Source organism: Anser brachyrhynchus, assembly GCF_964034855.1.
Source record: "Anser brachyrhynchus genome assembly, chromosome: 5".
In the NCBI taxonomy this organism is placed as follows: Eukaryota; Metazoa; Chordata; class Aves; order Anseriformes; family Anatidae; genus Anser; species Anser brachyrhynchus.
In genome coordinates this window covers 7,175,122-7,196,666 of record NC_137699.1, presented here as the reverse complement: position 1 = coordinate 7,196,666, position 21,545 = coordinate 7,175,122, and the positions used below count along the sequence as shown (strand labels likewise).

Below are 21,545 nucleotides of genomic sequence, written 5' to 3'. Positions count from 1 at the left end.
TTCAAAGGTTTTTTTTGTTGTCGTTGCATGGACATCAGCATTTGTAATGATTTCTTCTACAACGTTATTGTGTCTTCTTTATTGTTCATAAGGATGTGATATTTATACCAGCGGTTTCATTAACTCGCCTTCCTGTTTTGTTATATACGAGACTGTACAAAATACAACATGCCTAATAATGGCTTCTCTCCTACGTGCTAGTGTTTTTGCAGATTTTCTGCTAATTCCCTCTCCTGTCTGTTTTTGCACATAAGTATGGAAAGACAAATACTAAAACAGTTACTTGTGGTTAGTATTAAGTAGTGTATGTACATTTATCTACTGTTCTGAAGAATATGTAAATATTACTTGGGGAACTAATAGTACTATATCTAATTAAGGCTTTCATAGTCTTTCGTGAACAAATAAAAATAGCATATTTATAATAATGTGATGTTATATATCCAGAAAAAAGTCTTTAATTGCTTAACAATTTTGCTTGAATTGCTTTGATGAATCTTCACATGCGGTATGTAACTTTTGTATTGACACATTAATTTGATATTTAATTTTTTGATCATTTTTATCAAAAGGTCGCATCTTTTTTCTATTTTTCAACAATTAAGTCATCAACTAACAATGGTTGTTACACTTCAAAATGGCTATCTTAAATTTGAAGCCAGTTTTCTAAGCAATATTAATAATTACCCTATAGCATATTTAATTTGATTTTCAGATTAGCAAGTCAATGTAAAAACAATGTTAAAATGTATAAAAATAAATATAATGTATATAAACTGTATGAAGAGTATAAAGTAATACCTAAAAGGATTCTATTTTTTTTCAGGGGGAAAGAATAATTATTTTGAAAGCTTGGAGTTTACTTTGGCTCTGGTGTATAGAGAAGAATTCCCTTCTTTGTTTTTTCTCAGTTCTCATTGCTCACCACTGTTAATTCTAAAAATCATTAGGGTATTTTAATCCCAATCTGAAACTTCCGGTTACTTTACTACAAGATATAAATGATAAATGTCCAAAAGTAATAGAGCAAATGTTCTCATGTTTCATGCATCTTTCTCTTTCCTTAATTCAATTTATGAAGTCTTTACCTGTCAGCAGACTGGAAACAAGATTCAGTGTTATAAGTTTTTACTGTCGTATTTGCGTGGTCTCACAATGCACAGCAGCGTTCCTGTTGAACGTCTGTTAACTATAAAGTTGTTTTCTGAGGCATTCATTGTTGTTATTTCTAGATGGTAACAGGCTCAAGTTAAATGCAAACATACGTGTACTAGCTACAATATTTTGATTTTGTTAATGCTGTGACTAAGGTAAAGCTCCCATCTAACTCTTAAAACAAGTGATGTTAGAATATTTGCTTTTTATAGGGATTGTGAAAGAAAAAGAAGTTCTCATCTTATGTTGCTAATCCTTGATAACTGAATTTAACTATTTTTTTTTTTTTTGCTTCAGAAGCTGAAAAAGTGGCGGTCGTTACTGCTGCTGCCACTGCTGCTGTTATAAAGCAGGAATCACCACAGACGACAGCTCCTGTAGTCAGTATGCAGGAGAAAATGAGTTCAGCTGACCCCTTAAAAGTAGCTCAACAGGATGCTGGGACTTCAGACCAATTAGCAAAAATACAGTCAACTGTTGCGATAGAAGGAGGTACCGATGAGGAGAATACGGACAGTGGAGGAGAGGGCATGTACAGAGAACGTGATGAATTTGTAGTGAAGATTGAAGATATAGAGACACTAAAGGTAATCTAAACACTTACTATGAGTGTAAAACAAAAATCAAACAAAAACAAACACACCGAAAGAGCTCCATGACTTATCCTCAAAAAACTGCTAAAGGTGGAAAGGCTACGGATTTGTTTTCTGCTCTATTTGCTGCCAAGCTACTTCAAAGGTGTCTTTCTGATGTGGGTTATGAATATGCTTTGAATGTACTCGATCCATTTTATAAGGTATATATAATAATGTAAATCTCTGTCCTGGTAACTTCTGTTAGAACTTGGAATTACTTTTTTTTTTAAGATAGTAGTAGATTCTCAGGAGTATGATATTGAAGAAATGGCTCTTGGATTTTTGCAGAAGGTCTTGGAATTGTCTTTTTTCTTTTTTGGAGAAGGTTGTTTGCCGTTCTAATCAGAAACGGCTTCCATATGGAACCAGTACAGCTCTTCACTCGAGTTTATGGAAAGGTTCTGTGTTGTTCTTGACTTTTATTTCTTGTGGTCTCTCTATCTCAAATTCTAGTGCATGTGTACCTATTCTTTTGCTCCTATCATAGCTAGCAATACTCTTATTTTCAGTTTCTGATACTTCTTGTTATTTGTCTGTGTTCATCCTCTTGAGCTTAAGCTTTAAATTAATTCATGTAGCTTTATCATGAGTGTTACCAGCTCTAAAATAAAACATTCCCTTGTCACTTATAAAACTATGCAAATATTGTTATGAGGTATTTTGAATTTTAATCTTTGTAGTATATATTTCTTCAGTTATTTAAACACTCCTTGCAGAAAGCATCTATATTCGATTATGTTTTACAAAAAGAGAGTTTTTAAGTTAGTAGTTTGCACATAGGATTTATAGAGAATTCTTATTCGAGGTGGTAATTACAAATCTGTTTTTGACATAATTTATTTCTTAAACTATTAGAATAAAAAAAAAATCCAAGCTTTTTTTACAGTTAAAGTTGAACTAAAAGTATAAACTGTGGTACACTAATTTGAACTGAACTCTCCTTTTTCACCTTACTGTAAGCATCATGCTGTTATTTCACAGGTACTGTGGACTTCTCCCACAGAATCTCAAGGAACCTGCAAGCTTTTTCTGCTGCTTGTTGTGATTCTTATATTTCTGTTACCAAAAAAAATTATATTAAGCAAAAAGATAAAAAATAAATAGGGAAAGTATCATTTTGAAAAATACCATTTTGTGGCTCGGTTGCGTGGTGCCTTAGTTCTGACATTGCAGCATAGGCGAAGCTTGTTGGCACAGCTTCATTCCTCTGAAGGTAGTATTTGTGGCAATTAACACTTATTGTAGTTCATGTCGTGCTATCTTAATATAAATTATGTGCATTAACTAAGGAGTTGGAATTTGAATGACCTGTTTCTATTTTATTCCTGGGTAACTTGTTCAAAAAATAGAATGCACAAACACACATCTGGGAGAAAAACAAGCACCGTTATTGGCAAATAATCTTCTGTTCTTACAGGTTGCTTTGCAAACCGGAAAAGAGCCTCCAGCTATTTGGAAAGTACAGAAGGCCTTATTGCAGAAGTTTGTTCCTGAAGTGCGAGATGGACAGAGGGAGTTTGCTGCTACTAACAGTGTGAGTCAAAAAATTCCTCATGAAGCTTCATGGCAACTAATTTACTTAATGGAAGGCTGGGAAAGAAATTAAAATTTTAAAGAGCAATGATGGAAGATAATCACCAAAAAACGTAACTTTGTGAGCTCAGTTCATGAAAAACATTCATGAAAGAATGTGCATTTAAACACAGTATCTCAAGGCAGGATTGTCATCAGCTCAGTCATTTTATGGCAAAAGTTAGGCCAGTCCAATTCAGATATTTGGTATTTCTAAATTTAGCATCTGGCGTTATTTAATTCCCAGGTGGCATTCTGTGACTTAGTCACATGGTCTAAACTTTGGGCAGACCTGTGCGGTGCCAAGAGTTGGACTAGATGATCCTTATGGGTTCCTTCTAACTCGGGATATTCTGTGATTTTATGGATCTCAGAATCTTGTCTGCTGAAGTGTGTTTAATGAAAACCTTAGGACCAGCTTATCTGACCAAGTTCTCTGCAAAGTTTAAAAAAAAAAAAAAAGGCAAATAAGTATCTGTAGCTTTATAAATATTGTGATAAAAAGGAAAGTGGAAATTCAGATTAATAAAGCCTCTGCAACCACAAGACTATCTGTGCGTGGTACAGTCTGAACTTCCAACCCTATCAGCATTGGAAGGAATGAGCACCATATCTTCCACCATTGCTTTTTAAAATTTTCTAACAAGCACATATCAGATAATATCTTCAGCACCCATGGTAGCAATGCTTCTTCTTGGAGGTAAAAATGAAAATTCAGAATCAATATCTAATTTTTCTGAACATACAAATCCAAGTCCAGTTGTAGAACATGGATCTGTAATGAGGTTTTGTTTGGTCTTTTTAGGTCTTTGGGGGAGTTTTTACTTCAGGATGTTTACATGGACCATTCTAATCTCTAGGCCATCTTCTTGGGGGGGTTGGACCCAATGATCTCTTGGGGTCCCTTCCAACCCCCTACAATTCTGTGAAAATGTGATTCTGACGTAACATTCTTGCAATAAAAAAAAAAGTTTATTTCCTCCTACTCTAAAATTATTTCTAAATATATTAAGGGGTAGATTCTTGGCTTTCCAGCATGGGTTCTTTGGTATCATTCAGTCTGGGTAAAGGAACAAGTTTTTTTCAACTGGAATAAAGTAAGTGGGAGCAGGCTTGCGAATCAACTGCTTTCCTCTGTGGGAAGGATACTATAGGATAGCATTTCAAGAGGCAGCCATTTGCCAGAGGTAATCTTTTGCAATAACACATGGAGGTGTGGTGTATTAAATAAAGGGAGAAAATAATGCCCAAAGTAATTCTTGCCTTATTTTCTTGTTTTAAGCGTTATTTGGAAATCTGTTGGAGAATCCGTCTTAAATTATAGCTGCTATAGAATAGGTCATCTTTGTATATTAACAGATTTTTAAACATTTTTATTTACTATTTAAATTTAAATTGTTAAACTGAATAATTCTACTTAACAGAAGCACCTTGTATATTAAATCATATTTTTTTCTAGTATCTTGGGTATTTCGGGGATGCAAAAACAAAATACAAACGAGTCTATGTGAAGTTCATTGAAAATGCAAACAAGAAGGAATATGTCAGAGTATGTTCAAAAAAGCCACGAAGCAAGCCTGTACAGTCAGCAAGGTATTTTATTTCAGTTTGTTTTTCATTTTGTCATATTTGTTTTTGTATTAAGAACATATTTATTTTAATAAACAAGACTTATAACTCAGAGCTATGTTCCTCTTTCAGTTGGAAATGGAAAACTGTGTTTTGTTATAAGAAATGAGATAAATTACTGTCAGATCAAGACAATTCTTTAACTGGAATCAGTGGACTGCAATAATCATTCATTTCAGAGGTTCTAGGTCTCCACGTGCTATGTCTTTTTGTGTTCTTTTGCCCTGTTACCCAGTATGTGGATAGAAGCCTACAGGCATAAAGATATTTTTTTGTGTGTGTTGTTTTCTCCTATCCTGTGGTCTTTGCAAGTTAGGTATGTTTTTCTGGATTGCTTTAATGACTGTCTTGACCCAGTGTACTAGAAATACCATGGCTTGTTCTCAACCCTGGAAACTTAATTTAAAAACAGAAGTTCATTGTTGAAATTGATTGTTACAATGATTCTTTCCCTTGTCATTTATGTTCTTGCACAGTGAGGGTATATTTACTTTTCTTATTGTACCTTCCCTACCCGTCAGCCCACTCGAAAAGCCTTGTCTCAGTAAATCATCCCTTATAATTCCATATCCATGCCCTAAAATCAATATTCTGGTAGTATTGCTTTTAAACCACCAAACAAAAATGCCTTTTTGGAGAGGCAGGTAAAGAACATGGAGCAAACAGTATGGTTTTGATGATTCTAGTAAACACAGTGCTGGTCCTGCAAAAATGGGATGACCACGTCTCCCGCAGAGTCCTTTGACTATCTCTGTGATTTCCTCTGCCACCTTCCTTCTGATAGTGTTTTCACTGTCACTCACTTGCTAAAGACTTTGTTATTGCATTTTGTGTTGGCATTTGACTGTGCATTTGCAAAGCATGACAGAATCTGTATTATACAAACCTTTTCATGCTTTAATGCTGAGCTCATTTTATCTTTCCACATCTTCAGATGCTATCTGAAGCTTTTCTCTCTATATGGTTTTTCAATAATTACAGTGTAATGCAGGTATTTTCGTTTTGTCAGATGTTAGTGAACAGTACAGGAAAAAAAATACAGTACTCTTCATTCAGGAAATGACTGGGTCTTGAGCTCCAGTTCTGCAGTTCTGTACTCTCAGAGAAGGCACTTTTATCAGATAACCAATTTTATAAAATAATCATGATCTACTTAAAATTACCTGGGGCTTTGACAATCTCCCCCCCCCCCCCCCCCCCCCTTGGGCTACAGAAGTCTGTTCCAGGACCTGTTCCTCTAGTGCTCTGAAACAATCCTGGCTTTTAGCCAAAACATGATCAGGATTAGCTATCCATACGTTCTCTTTTCAATACTGTTTTTTGGCTTTTATTTCTGTCTTTCCTGGGTGTTCTTACTGCATGATATTTCTGGAGAGCAGTCACGTTCCATCTTGGTTCTTGTTTCACTAAGCTGGATTAATCAAACTCTTCAATTTTTTTCTTCTAAGGCAGGCTTTCCATTCCTCTAATCATTCTAGTATCTACTGTCTCCACCCATTTTGGTTTGGAATCTGCATTTCTGAGATTTGACTAGAATTATTCACAAATAGTCCAGAAGATACTAACAATGTTTCTGTAATTCACTTCTCTGCTTTCCCATTTGAATGAAGGATTTTGCTTAACACTTCCCAGAAATGTATTCCTCCCATGTTCTGAAAACCGTATTGCATTGATGCTTCCCTGGCACCTGGCTACATCACAGTTTTCTTCTGTCGTTTCCAGGAGATGAGCTCTCAGGTTGTGAGAAATTCATGTTGGTTCTAAAATATATATTACTTTTTATTTATGATATTAAATTTCCCGTTTGTTTTCCTGGTTTGAGTGCTGGGTAGAGAAAGGAGAAGAGTTGTCTGTTTTCTTGCTGCAGTCTTCAAGATCCTGTGTTTCTGCCTGGATGATGTTCTTGCTTGTCCTTGTGTTGATACAGTACCCCAAATTCAGTTCATCAGCAAAGCTCATTAAGTACTATTATTTATTCAAGTCTGTGAAGTCTGATTTTTTTCATTAAATGGTCAGTTTTAATATTAGCTCCAGTCTTCTGTAGCTCATAGATTCTACTAACATTGGGCAATCTGTACTCCCTATGCCTGTCCATTCCTGTGACATTGAAATAAGTATATGTAATCCACGGGGAGTATCTTCTGGTTAAAGAAGCCTACCACTCTTCTATTAAAGCCAGAATTTGTATGGTAATTATTTTGATAAAGATCTTGTTCATAATATTGCAGGACTATTCATTGCAAACCTAGTAGTAGCAACAACAAAATGCCTGATCCACCAACACCAAAACCAACAGCAACAAAAGTCTCTTCTGTGAAACCCAAAGCTAAACAGCCAAAGGTAAAGGCTGAACCACCACCAAAGAAAAGGAAAAAGTGGAAAGAGGAGTTTTCATCTTCCCAGTCTGATTCTTCACCAGAAGCACAGAGTGATGAGGATGGTGAGTGAGGATACTTTTTTTTTTTGTATGAACTAATGTGTGCAACAGAAGTTACCTCAACTGTAGTTTATCAATTAAATATATTACAGAATCACAGAATCATCTAGGTTGGAAGAGACCTCCAAGATCACCCAGTCCAACCCCTGACCTAACACTAACAAGTCCTCCACTAAACCATATCACTAAGGGCTACATCTAAACGTCCTTTAAAGACCTCCAGGGATGGTGACTCAACCACTTCCCTGGGCAGCCCATTCCAATGCCTAACAACCCTTTCAGTAAAGAAGTTTTTCCTAATATCCAACCTAAACCTCCCCTGGCGCAACTTTAGCCCATTCCCCCTCGTCCTGTCACCAGGCACGTGGGAGAATAGACCAACCCCCACCTCGCTACAGCCTCCTTTAAGGTACCTATAGAGAGCGATATTCTTACTGCTTGCTTTCTAAGACTGGTTCAATTTCAGAAGGAGCTGATATGACTTCAGATTACATCTCAATCATATTCTTCATTAATTTTCCATTGCAACTTCATGTTATGTCTAAAATAACATTCCTGCGATGCCTGTCTGGATGCACATGTAGGCAGAATTCAGATGTTACTGTTGTTTTTTCAAAACCCCTGGAGAAAAAGGAGTTGACTTCTGGCTGCTTCATTGCTTGCTTTTCTAAATGCCAGCTGTTCAAATGTAGCCGGCTGAACACATTTGCTCGTAAGACGTTCACAGTGTCTTAGAACTTTGAGATATGAAGCTTGCAGTAATGCTCTAGAACAGAAAGGTATTTTTAAAGTGTACTCTGTTTATAGAGGTTACCTGTGGTCGCAGACGTACAGTACTTTTTGCATTTTTGTTTTGTTTATTTACTGTACATTTGAAGCTGCACTGTGTAGTAACCATGCGCTGTATTACTCTTATTTCTAAAGCATGCTCTGTGACTTCTAAATATTGATGAGTTATGGCCGATGCACTGGAAATAGTGCCTCTGCTGAAGGCTGCATGCTTAAAATAACGTGTTTCAGGCAGACGTATCCATATTTAAAAGCTGAAGTCTACCTGTAGAAATGTGGAAATCTTGGGGGGGGGGGGGGTGGAGCCTTGCTAGTGGAATTACTGCAAAGTACTGTTATCACACATGGTGCCTACAGAAAGCTCCATAGGACTCAGGCTTTACTGGTGCTGATGACTACTCTGTGTGCACGATTCCTCAGAATAAGCAGAAATATGCCTGCATTGCCTTGCTGGTAAAATGTGGCTTGCATGGTTTTTTGGTTTGGTGGTTTGGTTTTTTTGCAAGTCGGACAGTTAGGTGCTATGGACTTCAGTAGTACAGGCTTCTAAATGACATTAGTGCTCTTTAATTTTTGTTGTTGTTGTTGGGTGACTTAGTTTTGCAGCTTTAGGGTACACTTGCATTCGCGTGAAACCTGTGCTTAGCACACTTTGCTTGATTGAAGTTATTCGTTATCCCTTTTCTCTAGGCTTTCATCTGCAATAATATAAAAATAAATGTCTAAATAACCTAGGATATGATCATCTGCATGCTGATAGTTGAAAGTAGTTATACATATTTCAGCAAAAAATTGTACTATTTGTACCTTGTTCATAACTGTTTTAACGTGTGCATAGTTTGGCTGTTATTTCTGACTGCATTGGGTTTTAATCTCTAGGGATGCCAGTAGGGGTCGCTTATGTTTTAAGAGAGAAAGCCTTCAGTTTTGTAAAACACAAATATTTGCCGAATCCTTAAGAAAAAAAAAATCACCATATTCCAATTAATTTTTCAGAGCTTGTACCTCCAGCTCCCTTTGTTACTCGCTTTTTGAACACAAGGGCTATGAAAGAGACCTTTAAGAGCTATATGGAGTTGCTTGTTAGCATTGCTTTGGATCCAGACACAATGCAAGCCTTGGAAAAAAGCAATGGTACAGTATGTTTAAAATTTGTATGTTTTTATTGAATTTTAAGGTTATTAATCAGTAAGGCAAATGTATTTAGAACGCAAAACAAGCGAAAAAAAATCTGAAGATAACTTCATGTAAATGACTGTAATTTGTTTGCAGTTTGGATTTTCTGACACTTCCTTTTTCTGAGATTCAGGGTGGCTTTGGTACCGCAGTGTTTTTTTATTTTGATTTTAGTTGAATGCCATATTTATGTTGTGTATTTCCTGCTTAACGTAATACAGTTTCAATTCAGATTAGGTTAGATATGCATGCATATATAAATGTATCTATCTGTGCTGCCTCTGTGAGGAAGCAAAGAAATTTAGAAATACTCTTTTGTCTGCTTTGCTGCGTTAGACTTGTCAGAGCTGAGCTCTTTGTTACTGTCTTAAAATCTTACAAAACATTTATTTGAATCTACGATGTTTCAGGTATGTGCTTGCTTTTTTATAAAGAAATACCCTCCTAACTAAGTAGTTGTGTTTCTTAATACTATAAAAAAAAAGTCTCATTTTCAAACTCTGAAACCTTGAAATTCTGATCACAGATGTATTTATTCCATTTTTCCTTTAAGGAGAAAATGTCTGATGGATTTATCTACCATAGTGGACTCCAGAAGACAAAATAGAAAAAAAACATATCTCAAAATTTAACAAAATACTCATGTATGAAGATAAATGTCCTTGTAAGACCGATCATTTCACCTATTAAGTTGGAAGCTGTTGTTTTTGTTTGCATTATATTCAGTTTACCTGAACAAAAACAAAAAGGAAAAAAAAATTATATAGAATCCTCTTTCCTGGTTTGCTCAGGTTGTGCATCAATGTGCACTTACCTCAAGGATTTATACCCTGTGATTTTTGTTGGTAGTCCCACTAAAAGCAAAGAAATTGACTATAAATAAGACTCCACACTGAGCTGTAAATTTTCATCCATGGCCACGTACCTATGTTCAGGTGTATGTTTTTCGTCTTAAAGTGGTTTATCAGGTAACTTCTATCAGCAAGCACTTTCCTCAAATACTTCTGTCATAAATGCCAGCAGGGTCATTTCTTTTAAGAGGGAATAGTGAATGTCAAATATGTATATTTCATCTTCGTAAAACTGCCAGTTGTATTGCACAGTAGATTATTTTGGAAATGGTTTTAAATTGTCTTTGAGATTTATTCTTTTTATTGTTGTGTCTTATTTTTTCACTTTCAATAAAGAAAAGTCAGAGAAGGAGCTGGACTGCAGTCAGCAATTAAGCTGCGTAATATCTAGACCAGTTTATTGGGCTGATCAAAAAACAAAACTGTTTTCTCTAACTTTTAAAATGAGTTTATGAGCAAGTTGCATTAATTTTTACTTATACATTTTATGTTAATAGGTAGAAGAATAGATTGGAGTCTCATATTACCATGTTTCTCTTAATAATCAACTGTTACTTTTTTCAATGATCTTTTAGATGAGCTACTTTTGCCTCATATGAGAAAAATTGATGGCATGCTGAATGACAATAGGAAAAGGCTGCTTTCCAAACTACGCTTGGATCATACTTTCAAGGTATTCTCTTTTAAATTCTAGGGTTTTTAAAGTAATGTTATAAGCCAGTCACTGAATACATACCATGCAGGTGTAACTAAAAACCCAAGGCAAATATGTAACAGCAGTGAATATGAATTTGAAAGAGAGATGCTCTAAGTTCAGTGCTTGTCTGTGGCATTTGGAGAGCGTTTGTGATCAAGAAGTTTGTACTGCGAAGGTGAAGTTCTAGTTTTACTCACCATGCTTCCTGGTTCATTTTCAAACACTTCCCCTTTTAAATTTCTCAAGTTTGTTAAAAGAAAATGTTTGTTGTCCTTCTAGAGCTTTTGATTAAGTGATTGTATTGCCTAAAAATCTTAAGCTTTTACATTAATTAGCTGTGCTGTCGAGCAAATATCTGGACCTCTTTGAAGGAGGTAGCCTGATCAGAGTAGCTTAAAACCAAGACAGAAAGAGTAGAGAGCAACTAATTTGTGCACTGTTTCATGTACATTCAGCATGGAGGTTTAGAAGTTTGAATAACAAGCCTGTATTACAGTAGCTTAGACACAGTAATAAATAGAAAACAGATCTGGAGACAGGGAAGAGAGTAACTGTACAATCTCAGTAGAGAGAAAGTAAAGGGGAGGACAGTTATTGTGGTTCCTGTGGTTCCCACACACAAAGGCAAGAATGCAGATTTTGAAAGTGCGGTCAAGTGAATTAAGACTTTTTTCCACTCGTGTCTGAGACACAGTTGTCAATGTCTATAATTGGACTGATTATTTCTTCCTGCAGTGGTTTTGAGACCAACAGCACTAGAGCAGACCTGTCCATACACACCACCAGACTAAGCTTGTTCTTTTGCCTGTCCTTCTCATTTCCTTTTATTTCTACAGTACAGAAGCATTTCTTGGAGAACTAATTCTCTCTCTACTGCTGTGTGCAGAGAGCTAGGTGAGAAAAAAGATAACAGCACATAAGTCAGTTCTGCATTTTCATCATGAAATCTCTGAAAGATCTTTTTTTCTACAAACCATTCCTGATAAGTCTTGTGGGACAGTGACTTTGTTTCGACCAGTGAAACAGTTTAAATTCATGTTAATTCTTCACCTTTTTTATCATTAGTTATGTTGTTTTCCCAACAGCTGTACAGTTTGTACCTGCTTGAACAGAATTTCATGTGGCTCCCTCTTTGTAGTAGGAAGGCACAAGGAGGGCTGCATATTTTTTTTTTAAATATAACAGTCTCAGAGAGGCAGGATGTAGTAGCCATTCATTTTTGCTTTTCTTCTGTGCTAAGAGTTTTGTGTTGGTAAGATATTTCTGTAGCTGATGTTTTTAGACTTGCCTATGCAGAGAGAAGATAGGCTAAAATAAGGTAGGATATGAATTTTGGAATTCTAGTTACATTCGCAGTACACAAAATGAGAAGTAGTTTACTTGTTTTTCCTCAGTTTAAGGGAAAAATACTAGTATCTTCTATAACATTAGCATGTAATTACAGCTTCTTATTCAGTTGGTGTTCATAATGAATAAAATAGCTTTGCTGTGTGTTTGCTTAGGGGCAGATTATGAATCATATTTCTAAAGTTAGCTTTAGCCTGTATTTCACGGTATAAGCTGCAGGAAAGTTATTGGAATTCTGGGTGTAAGGAAGGGGTCTGCTTGTGATGTAAACTGCAAGATAAAAAGCCTTTTATTTTTGTTTTCTGGTATGAGGGTACCAGCTTGTACTTAGATTAATGTTGTAGATAAAAATGAAACACTTATTTGTCATCCCATGTGTTTGTGTTGGTGAAAAAATGTTTGATACTCTTTATTAATCGTTACATTAACTCGAATCTTAAAGCTTGCTGCTGTTCCATCTGAATGAGGCATTGCAATAATAAGTAAAATTATCATTAGCATGAGTATCATCCAGTTTGAATATTCTTAATATTCTGCATTAATAAGCATGGATTAAATGTTTTTTTTTTCCCACCAGGTAGAGTTAATATGGGATATTTTAGCACTGTATTACTAATAAAATTGGACACTGAAGTTAGCAGTTAGTGTTTGGTAGATTTGCCTGTAACATTCTTTGTAGTTCTAACAGTTTGTCACATCCTTTGGGTGTGTTCATTGTAAACATAATGAGAAAATAATATTTTTGCTTTATTGGAAGCTCAGTAAATTAAGCATCTTAGCTGAACTGTGTAAATTTATTTGGAAATAATTGTTACCATTTTCTGTCTTCTGCTTTCAGAGATGCAGAAATCACTAGTATTTGATTCTTCATTCCAATACAAATTTGTCTGTTTCAGGTCAGTGCTTTAGCCATGTAGACTCTTCTGGTTAATAGGAATTCTCCAGAGGAAGGCAGAAAAGAAATGGCCAAAGCTCCTTGATACTCAGAGTCAGCCTTCAGGAAGGCTATTACAGTGGATAGAAAAACTAAATTGGAACCACTTCTGTAGGTTTAAATTAAAGTTATTTGCTATGAATATTGTACATGGACAGGTTAGCTAGTCGAGATAACTGCTACTAGTATGCAACTGCTTTTTGTGCAATAAATTTTATAGCTTTCTGTTGAGAGCTTTTTTAGTGAAGAGAAAAATGGCTGATGTATATAAAGTGCTAAGAGATTATAGATAGGGGAAGTTACTGAATATTAGTACTGTTTTTTAAAAAAAATACAATAGTCAACTTCATATTTTATCTCAGTAGTTTAAATTTAGCACCTTAGGCTGTATTATTAATATATTTTTATATGAATGTTTTTCCTCATATTGGACATACATTTCTATCTATATTATTGTACTTTACAATTGTCTTAAAGGTGGCTGTAGCGAGCTGGGGATCGGGCTCTTCTCCCAAGCACCAAGTGTGAAGACAAGGGGAGATGGCCTCAAGTTGCACCAGGGGAGGTTTAGGTTGGATATTAGAAGAAATTTCTTTACTGAAAGGGTTGTGTGGCATTGGAATGGGCTGCCCAGGGGTCTGGTTGAGTCACCATCCCTGAAGGTCTTGAAGTGTGTAGGTATAGAACTCAGTGGCATGGTTTAGTGGTGGACTTGTCAGTATTAGGTTAAAGGTTGGACCAGATAATCTTACAGGTCTTTTCCAACCTGAATGATTCTGTGATATATACTAGACTAATATGTCCAGTAAAAATATTTCTTTGTATATAATACAAGGATATATACGTTAATTTACCTAGATACGTTTTCTCAATGACCAGATTATACAGCATAACAGGACTATTTCAAAGTAGCTGCTAACACAGTACAACAAAGTTGTACTCAAATTTGTTCATGCGAGTAATGCACTATTGAAGCTGGTAGAAATGTACTTCACCAAAGAGTTAATATGTCTTAAAAACTTGTGCTTTTTTGAACTGGTCATCTAATTCACTGTGCATAAGCTTGTCTAACCTTACAGATGTGATGAGATACAATTAATCTGTGTCTTACAAAAGCTGGGACAAAATCCATGAAGATGGTTAGGCATCATATTCCTCCTACAACTGAAAGACTTCCTCTCCTTGTGTAGTTATTAGGCATCTCTGAGTAACTTGGCCTTAGAGATTCTTGTGTAGAAATGGAATGGAAACCGATTTTAAAAGATAAAAATAGCCTAGTGGAGCCATTTTTTACTCTAATAAAAGAATCACATAATACCTGAGATACAATAAGAGGATCTTCTTGTCTTGAAAAATTATAGTAGCGAACAAGGAGGTGGTCATGTTTTTCAAACTGTGTATGGTTGCTTGATCTGATAGAGTTTTTTATCGTGTCTTTGTGAAGAATAAATTGTTTTATAATAGAGCGCACTCAAATTACCCATTTTTCTTTGAAAAGTTATCAGCAGTCTTAACAACTGTTCTTGAATTTTTCATAATCCTCTTTCATTATATACTCTCTTTAAAGAATGCTTTGGAAAACTTTCCTGAACTGACAGTCATCACTCGGGATTCAAAGACAAAAAGTGGAGGGACGTCAGTGTCTAAGATCAAAATGAATGGTAAAGCGTATAACAAGAAAACATTGAGGGCTTCTAAATCAACCACTAAATTAGCACAGGTGAGTGTCCAGAAGGTTTATTGCTGCCACCATCTGACTTGTAATATCATAGCCATGTTTGTATAAAAGACTGTTTCATTTATTAGTTTCTTCTGTAGATTCATCAAAATATAAAAATCTTTGTTGAATGAAATGCGTTTTCTGTAATAAAAAAAAGGTTAAAACAACATTTAAAGCTATATATTAAAGCATTCCTTTAGCTCATTTATGAAATACAGTTATTATATTCCATTTATTATATTCCACAAAATATAATAAGATATTTCAGAGTGATTCCCCTATTTAAGTTCTTGAACCGCAATGTCTTGTTGACACATATTTACTATATTTAGACCCAAATGCTCTTATCCAGTATATTTATACAGGAAGTCTTCTGTGGCAACTACTCGAGTTTGCAGGAAGATGAAGTGGTAGGATGCTACTTCCCTCATGCAGGCAGCAGATGGTATGTGTAGTTGGATGGGAAGGGAGAGGTGAGCTCTGCTGTTGCTGTGCTTCTTACCTGTTGTTGTAGCACACCAAACAGCAGTGCCCTGCTAGAGCCCGTTCTGCTTCTGTCACCACCAGAACGAGAAGTGAACTTCAGGCCACATTTCTGCGTGACAGTCAGCCTCCTGGACTGCTGCTGAAGCAACAATGTGTTGCCTTCAACATTGCAGTTGTGTTAAAATCACTGTGTAGCTCATAATAACAGCTTCTTAAGCTTGCTGCAAGATTACTAAAGTAAATGATAGCTTCTAGATCAAAAATTAAAAACAAATGTTAATACTGTAAAAACTGATTAACACTTCAAAATTTAGTTTCTTTCCTGATTTCCAGTGACAGAATGAAGCTGTGTATCATTACTGTTTTAAAAATTTTTAAAAAGTAATGTGCTAAATCTTGAGATGTACACATTATTTGTTTCCATAGCATTCCTGAGGAGAACTATAATTAGGTTTTACTAGGTACTGTCTCACAGTCTTTACTCACAGCAGCAAAAAGTGGCTAGGTAAAAGACATGCAAATACAGCCCACATTTGTATTTCTTGCCAGAGTAACATAAATATTAGATAAGTATAGGTCAGCTCTTCTAAGGCACTGATTATGTGCTTTTTTGTGATGGCACCTGTCAATCTGGTAGAAAAGCGTTAACCTTTGGTAATACTTGCAGCACTTCTTGTGAAGTGATATCTTACTGGACTTGCCCTTGCAGTGCATTCAGAAGGATTGAAAGCATTCTCAAAACTAGTTTTAACAAAATAATTTTGTAGGGAAAATGGGGAAAATGGAGATAAGAGATAATTGTGATGCAATATAAATTACAGTGTACCAAAATATATCAAAGCGATTATGTGAATGAAGTATTCCATTTCTGGTCTGTTAGGGAAAGAAAAAAATATTTACAGAAAAAAACATCTGTCATGTCTGTCTTGAAACATAACGTGCATTTACCTGAAATAACTGTTCTTCTTGCAGGAGTTTACGGTAGATCCAGAAAAAATACAGTTGTATTCTTTGTATCATTCACTCCATCATTACAAATATCACATATATCTGACGTGTAAAGAAGAGGTAAGTATTGGGTTTCTTACGCTGTATGTTTACATTCATTGTGGGAGTTGAGTCTAAATATAGAGCGACTTGTATTTTTGATAAATTAGTATGGGTTGTAGCTTCCTTTTATTTTAATTAATTCCTTATGACAAACAAAAAGACATTCTGAGCATATATGTTGCCCCTAATGGACACTTCTGCCTAGAACATTCAGATATGAGGCTTACAAGTTTTGTGTGGAATCAGTTCCCATGGGGGTAAGTATTCTTCACTGTTCTCCAAATAAATTAAACAAATTCTATCACCTTGTGTAACCCCTCAGGTCTAAGGGCTACTTTTTTTCTTAGAATGCCCACTCGTTTATTTTTTACTGCAAATCTCTCCTTGACGTATTCCAGGTAGCAGAAACACAAGGGTTAAGCTCTGGCTCAGATGTTAAGAAAAGCAGTTTTGGTAGGGGTTTTCTTCAAAAGTAGAATGCAATTTAACTGTGGAGTATTGTAAAAGCAAAAAATCTGTAATGCTGGCAGCCTAACATGTATGTGTGTGTACATGTCTCTCTCTTTTTAAATAGATTTCTTCTGTTCAGAAGAAGAGTGCGGATCTAGGACAAGAAGAGATTGTGCAGCTGTGCATGAAAAATATAAAATGGGTGGAGGATCTTTTTGAAAAGTTTGGTGAACTTTTGAATCGTGTCCAGCAGAAATGCTCATAACAAAAATGTATTCCAAATCTCACATTCTTCTACGGCACTAATGTGATGGAACAGAAAGCTCAGAGAGAGGCTCTGATTTCTTTTATAATGCCAGACTGCGTTCTTCTTCGTAGGCATTTTTATTTCTCTTTATGGAACTTTGTGCCTTGGCTCTTGCTAAGGAAAAGCGATGCTGCCAATGAAATCGGTCCTTTGGAGGTGGAACTAAACATAAACCTAACCAAGTTTTTAACCTGAAGAATTATTTTCTATTTTATAAACTATTGGATAACTTAGTTTTATTTTCAGAAATGTTTTTGACAAATGATAAAGCATGCACTACATATACTTTTTTCTTTATTGCTAAAAAGATAACAACACTTAAAATACTACAGGTTTTTCCATCTCTGACTAAGCAACAGAAAAGTCAGTGTTGGGGTGAACTAATTTTTACATGCGCCTGTCTGGCCACCAAATTTAGTTTTGTACATTTTGTGAACAGAGCCGGAGTGACATCAGTTTCTGCGAACATATATTGCCATCATAAAATCCAGAAATGTCAATATGCTTTATGGACTCCTTTTACTATTGTCATGTTCAGGAGACTGAACGTGGAGTTGGTGCAATCCTATGACTGCTTTTTTTGTGTCAAATTATATTGTAATGAAAGACAATGACCTTAACTATTTTCCCTGTTTTGAAGAAAAAAAAATATTTTCCTTTATACTGCGGTTTTGTTTTGTTTTTGTTGTTTTGGGGAAAAAAATTCAATTGTACATTTTATCTCACTAATAGTTGTATTTTTCACAGAGAAAATATTGTGGTTAAAATTGTTTCATGTATCTTTGTAATACACTTTCCATTGTTTTCAGTAAATCTTATTCATTTATATGTTGATTTCTTATTGTAAACTATATATCTTGAGGTAACCCTTTTGTTTATACAGGTTTGCTTCAGTGTTAACCAGAATAATGCATACTAGACTAGTTTTGCTTTAAGTGTAGTTGTGTTAGACACTGCAAGTATTTTCTGATACGTGAAAATAAATTTCTTACTAAACTAGCACTTGATTAACTGAGAGTTTAAATGAGGAGCTATTACACTTTATCTTTGTCAACAAAGATTGATGATTGAATAGACTATATGCAGTGTTAAACACAGCTTACATAGTTGTTTGTAGAACTGGCAGTTGCAGAGCTGTTCTCTTTTTGGTGCCTTTAAAGTCTTCAGACATCTTGTAGCTTTTTTGTCCCTCCAGTTTGTTAACAGTTAGTAGTGCCACTAGTCACACTCAGACAATGAATGTAATGGGCTCTAATCCAGGAGAACACTTTCTCATTTTCTTTAAATTTGCCAACAGAATGCCTTACTGAGTCATTCAGAATGGATACTTACTCTACTGGGGTCCTAAAAAAAAAAATAAATAAAAACCATGTTGTTCTTTTTCAGAAAATGTAGGAAAAAAATCATTCCTTTATCCGTTCACTGCCACTTAGTGCCTTAATTTCATCCAAGAAAGCAGGGTTCACTATTCATTGGCCAAATGAAATAATGTTCATTGCCATGTGACTTTTTTTCCTGTTACCTGTTTTGATCCTATTTAGTTGTTAAATATTCATTAGACCTTAGAACTATAAAGAGTTTAATGAATAGATGTGAAAATGCAATGATTTGATCTTGAGTAATCAAATAGAGGTTTGAATAGTAAAGCATGTACAGAATTTTAGCTGATTAGTTTTTAGAACCTTAGAGGATGTTTACCATATTTCCAAAGCTTTTCATCTTTTAAAAGCAATAATTCTCCTTTACAACTTGTATGCAGACTACAGTGAACAGAAATGGATATGTGCCCCTGCCTTTTTTAAAGCCTCTTCAGTGTTTTTGCTTTAAAAAGGGAGGTCACTATCACGTTAATAGATGCATTGTGCTACTGTTGTATCTACTATAATCAAGGATAGCCACGTGGGCTTTACTTAGGAAGAATGTGCAGAATGTTAGAGCAATCATGAAGCTAATTCATTTTTACAGTGTAAAGAAGAGTAGACACTGGGTTGAAGAGTTGCCATTGTTTCAGTCATACTGTGTTGAACCTCACAGGAGCTAAAGTTTGTGGTTAGCACGTGAAGCAAAGTTATCACCGGTAGTGATCAGCTAAAATCATTTTAATGTAAATATGCACACTGGAGACATAGTAGCAATGTGCCTGGTGTACTATTTAACCTATAGTAGGAGTTCCCAAATTTACTTAGTGTATTTCCTTATTGATGGGGGTGATTGGCAGCAGTAGTTCCTGGCTGTGTAGATTTATGAGAGGTATTTCCTCTCTTGAGGAATATATATAAAATAATATATATTCTTCACCCAGGCGGAGTTCTGTTGTTTCCTTTCAGTGATACACACAACACAGTTTGGGAATTCCTAACCTGTAGCTTTAAAAATGGTTAGGATGCAGACTGAGGGAACAAGAGTTGTCTCCTTGATTGTATAGTAATGAACCCATCAGACTTTGTGTCTCATATCCCTCCCTTATATGACTGCAAAGCAACTAACTGAGAGAGGTCTTTATGCTTTCTGAATGATTTCTCTACTGCTACTTTATACATCCTTTAGAATTTTGAATCTAGAAGTAGCTTTAGAAAGCTACTTGTTTTAATCCAAGTCCTTAGAAACTGAAAGAAAAAAAAAAAAGAGGTTTTTGGAGTAGTTTCTCCATATTTAAAAAGACGGTAAATTTTAGCAACAAGTATCTAAATAAAAATGGCCAGGATGCTCTGCACTGCCATAGAGGGTGGCCTGGCTTATTTTTGGCTGTTTTATTCCCAGGGCCAGTTTAACAAGCACTGTGCCTATAGAAGATAGGAAAAACTTTTCTTGAATAAAAGTAACTACCCCAGACTACTAAAGATGTGATAGAGCTTCCGTCTTTGTCTTGGGCTACAAAAATGGTGGCTGGATTATTAGTTCACCAATTGCAGTGAGTAAAAGCATGGAACTTTCAAGTGTGTGAAGGATCATAAATGAAAATAAAGTTTTGTTAGTGGGATTGAAAAGGTTTTTTATACTGAAGCAAACTTAGAAAAAAAAGTCAATGTACAAATTACTTTTTTGCACAAATGCTTTGTTTTGTTGCATTTTAGATAATTCTGCACCCACACCTCAATCTTTTGTCTTTTTCTCGAAGCAACAGTGAGGTCCTTATTCTTTGACATCTGACAGTGGAAATTGAGCACTCGTGACTGCAAGAGAAGATGCACTAGGAAGGAATAAAACCCTCTTTAGACTATGAATTAGCAAAAGAGAAATTTATTAAACTAATCGTGTGATGAACTATGTTTTTTTTAATTCCACTGTCATTTCCTTTAGTATGGAATCCCTGTTTACATTGGGTTTGTTTTTATTGACATAACAGTATTTCTCTTAAAGGCAGATTTTCTTTGAGATACTACTTCCAAAGTCTTGCTTGCAAAACATCTGAGACAAAATTGGATTGAAAAACCGTTTCTGAAAATGACTAAGGACTTTAGGGTCTTCTATGACATGTAATGTATTCATATATTGTCTAAATGAAATACTACTTTTTAAAAAGGCAAATCTTACAGGCTGTCTTCCAAGTAAATGATTTCCATAGGGGAAATATATTTTAAATATTATTTAAATATTTACTACTATTTAAAACAATTTTAAAACAGAAAAGCTAAAACTATGGTCACAAAATGTCAATGTGTCATCAGTCATTTCTTTTTCTTTGCCAACACTTGACATTTGGTCTCTTACTCTGTTACACACCTGTGCATTAGTGTGCACGTTCTGCCATATCTTATTGTTTAAGCTAATTTTAACATGTCATTGTTAACAAATGCATGTTTTCTGCATATCTTCTCTACATATGGCAAAAAAAGAAGCTAGGGCTAATAAGAGACACTTTACGCGTTCTTAGTCCAGATTTTCAGGTGGTCCGTAATACAATGTATGGAAATGTGAAAAAGGACACAGTTTTGTACCATTCATGATGTTATTAACTAAACCCATTAAAGTGAAAACACTTTTAAACAAAAAACTCACAATGCTCAGTCATTTATTATTAAAATACTAAGTCTTGGAAAGCTAGTTTGTTGGGAAAGAAATGGCAACTTAGACATTTTCTGATCTCAATATGAAGAAATACATTTCTTTTTCATTATATCACATGAATTAAGGAACGTTTTTTGTTATTATATTTACTGGTTCTAAATGTTCTGCATTCATTTTCGCAGCGTATCTGCCAGTTCTTGAACTGATGTGAGAAATTAGGAGCCAGAAAATTGGGGTAAAAGAGAGACGACTTCTGTGATTCAGGTGCCTTTCAGCTATACTGTTTTCTTTTGTTTCCTTCT

General features: G+C 35.2%; 1 protein-coding gene across 3 annotated transcripts in view; it reads left to right on the top strand.

Moving 5' to 3' along the window:
* The window catches only part of QSER1 (glutamine and serine rich 1), a 48,485-nt gene extending 27,256 nt beyond the window's left edge, over positions 1–21,229 (top strand). For all 3 annotated transcript variants that reach the window (XM_080594730.1, XM_080594731.1, XM_080594732.1), the window contains 9 exons: positions 1,453–1,742; positions 3,208–3,324; positions 4,822–4,955; positions 7,220–7,431; positions 9,214–9,351; positions 10,820–10,917; positions 14,790–14,942; positions 16,401–16,496; positions 17,053–21,229. In XM_080594730.1, the coding sequence (XP_080450856.1) occupies positions 1,453–1,742; positions 3,208–3,324; positions 4,822–4,955; positions 7,220–7,431; positions 9,214–9,351; positions 10,820–10,917; positions 14,790–14,942; positions 16,401–16,496; positions 17,053–17,193 (1,379 nt within the window). In that variant the 3' untranslated portion in view covers positions 17,194–21,229. The remainder of the gene's footprint in view (positions 1–1,452; positions 1,743–3,207; positions 3,325–4,821; positions 4,956–7,219; positions 7,432–9,213; positions 9,352–10,819; positions 10,918–14,789; positions 14,943–16,400; positions 16,497–17,052) is intronic.
* The last annotated feature ends 316 nt before the right edge of the window (positions 21,230–21,545 follow it).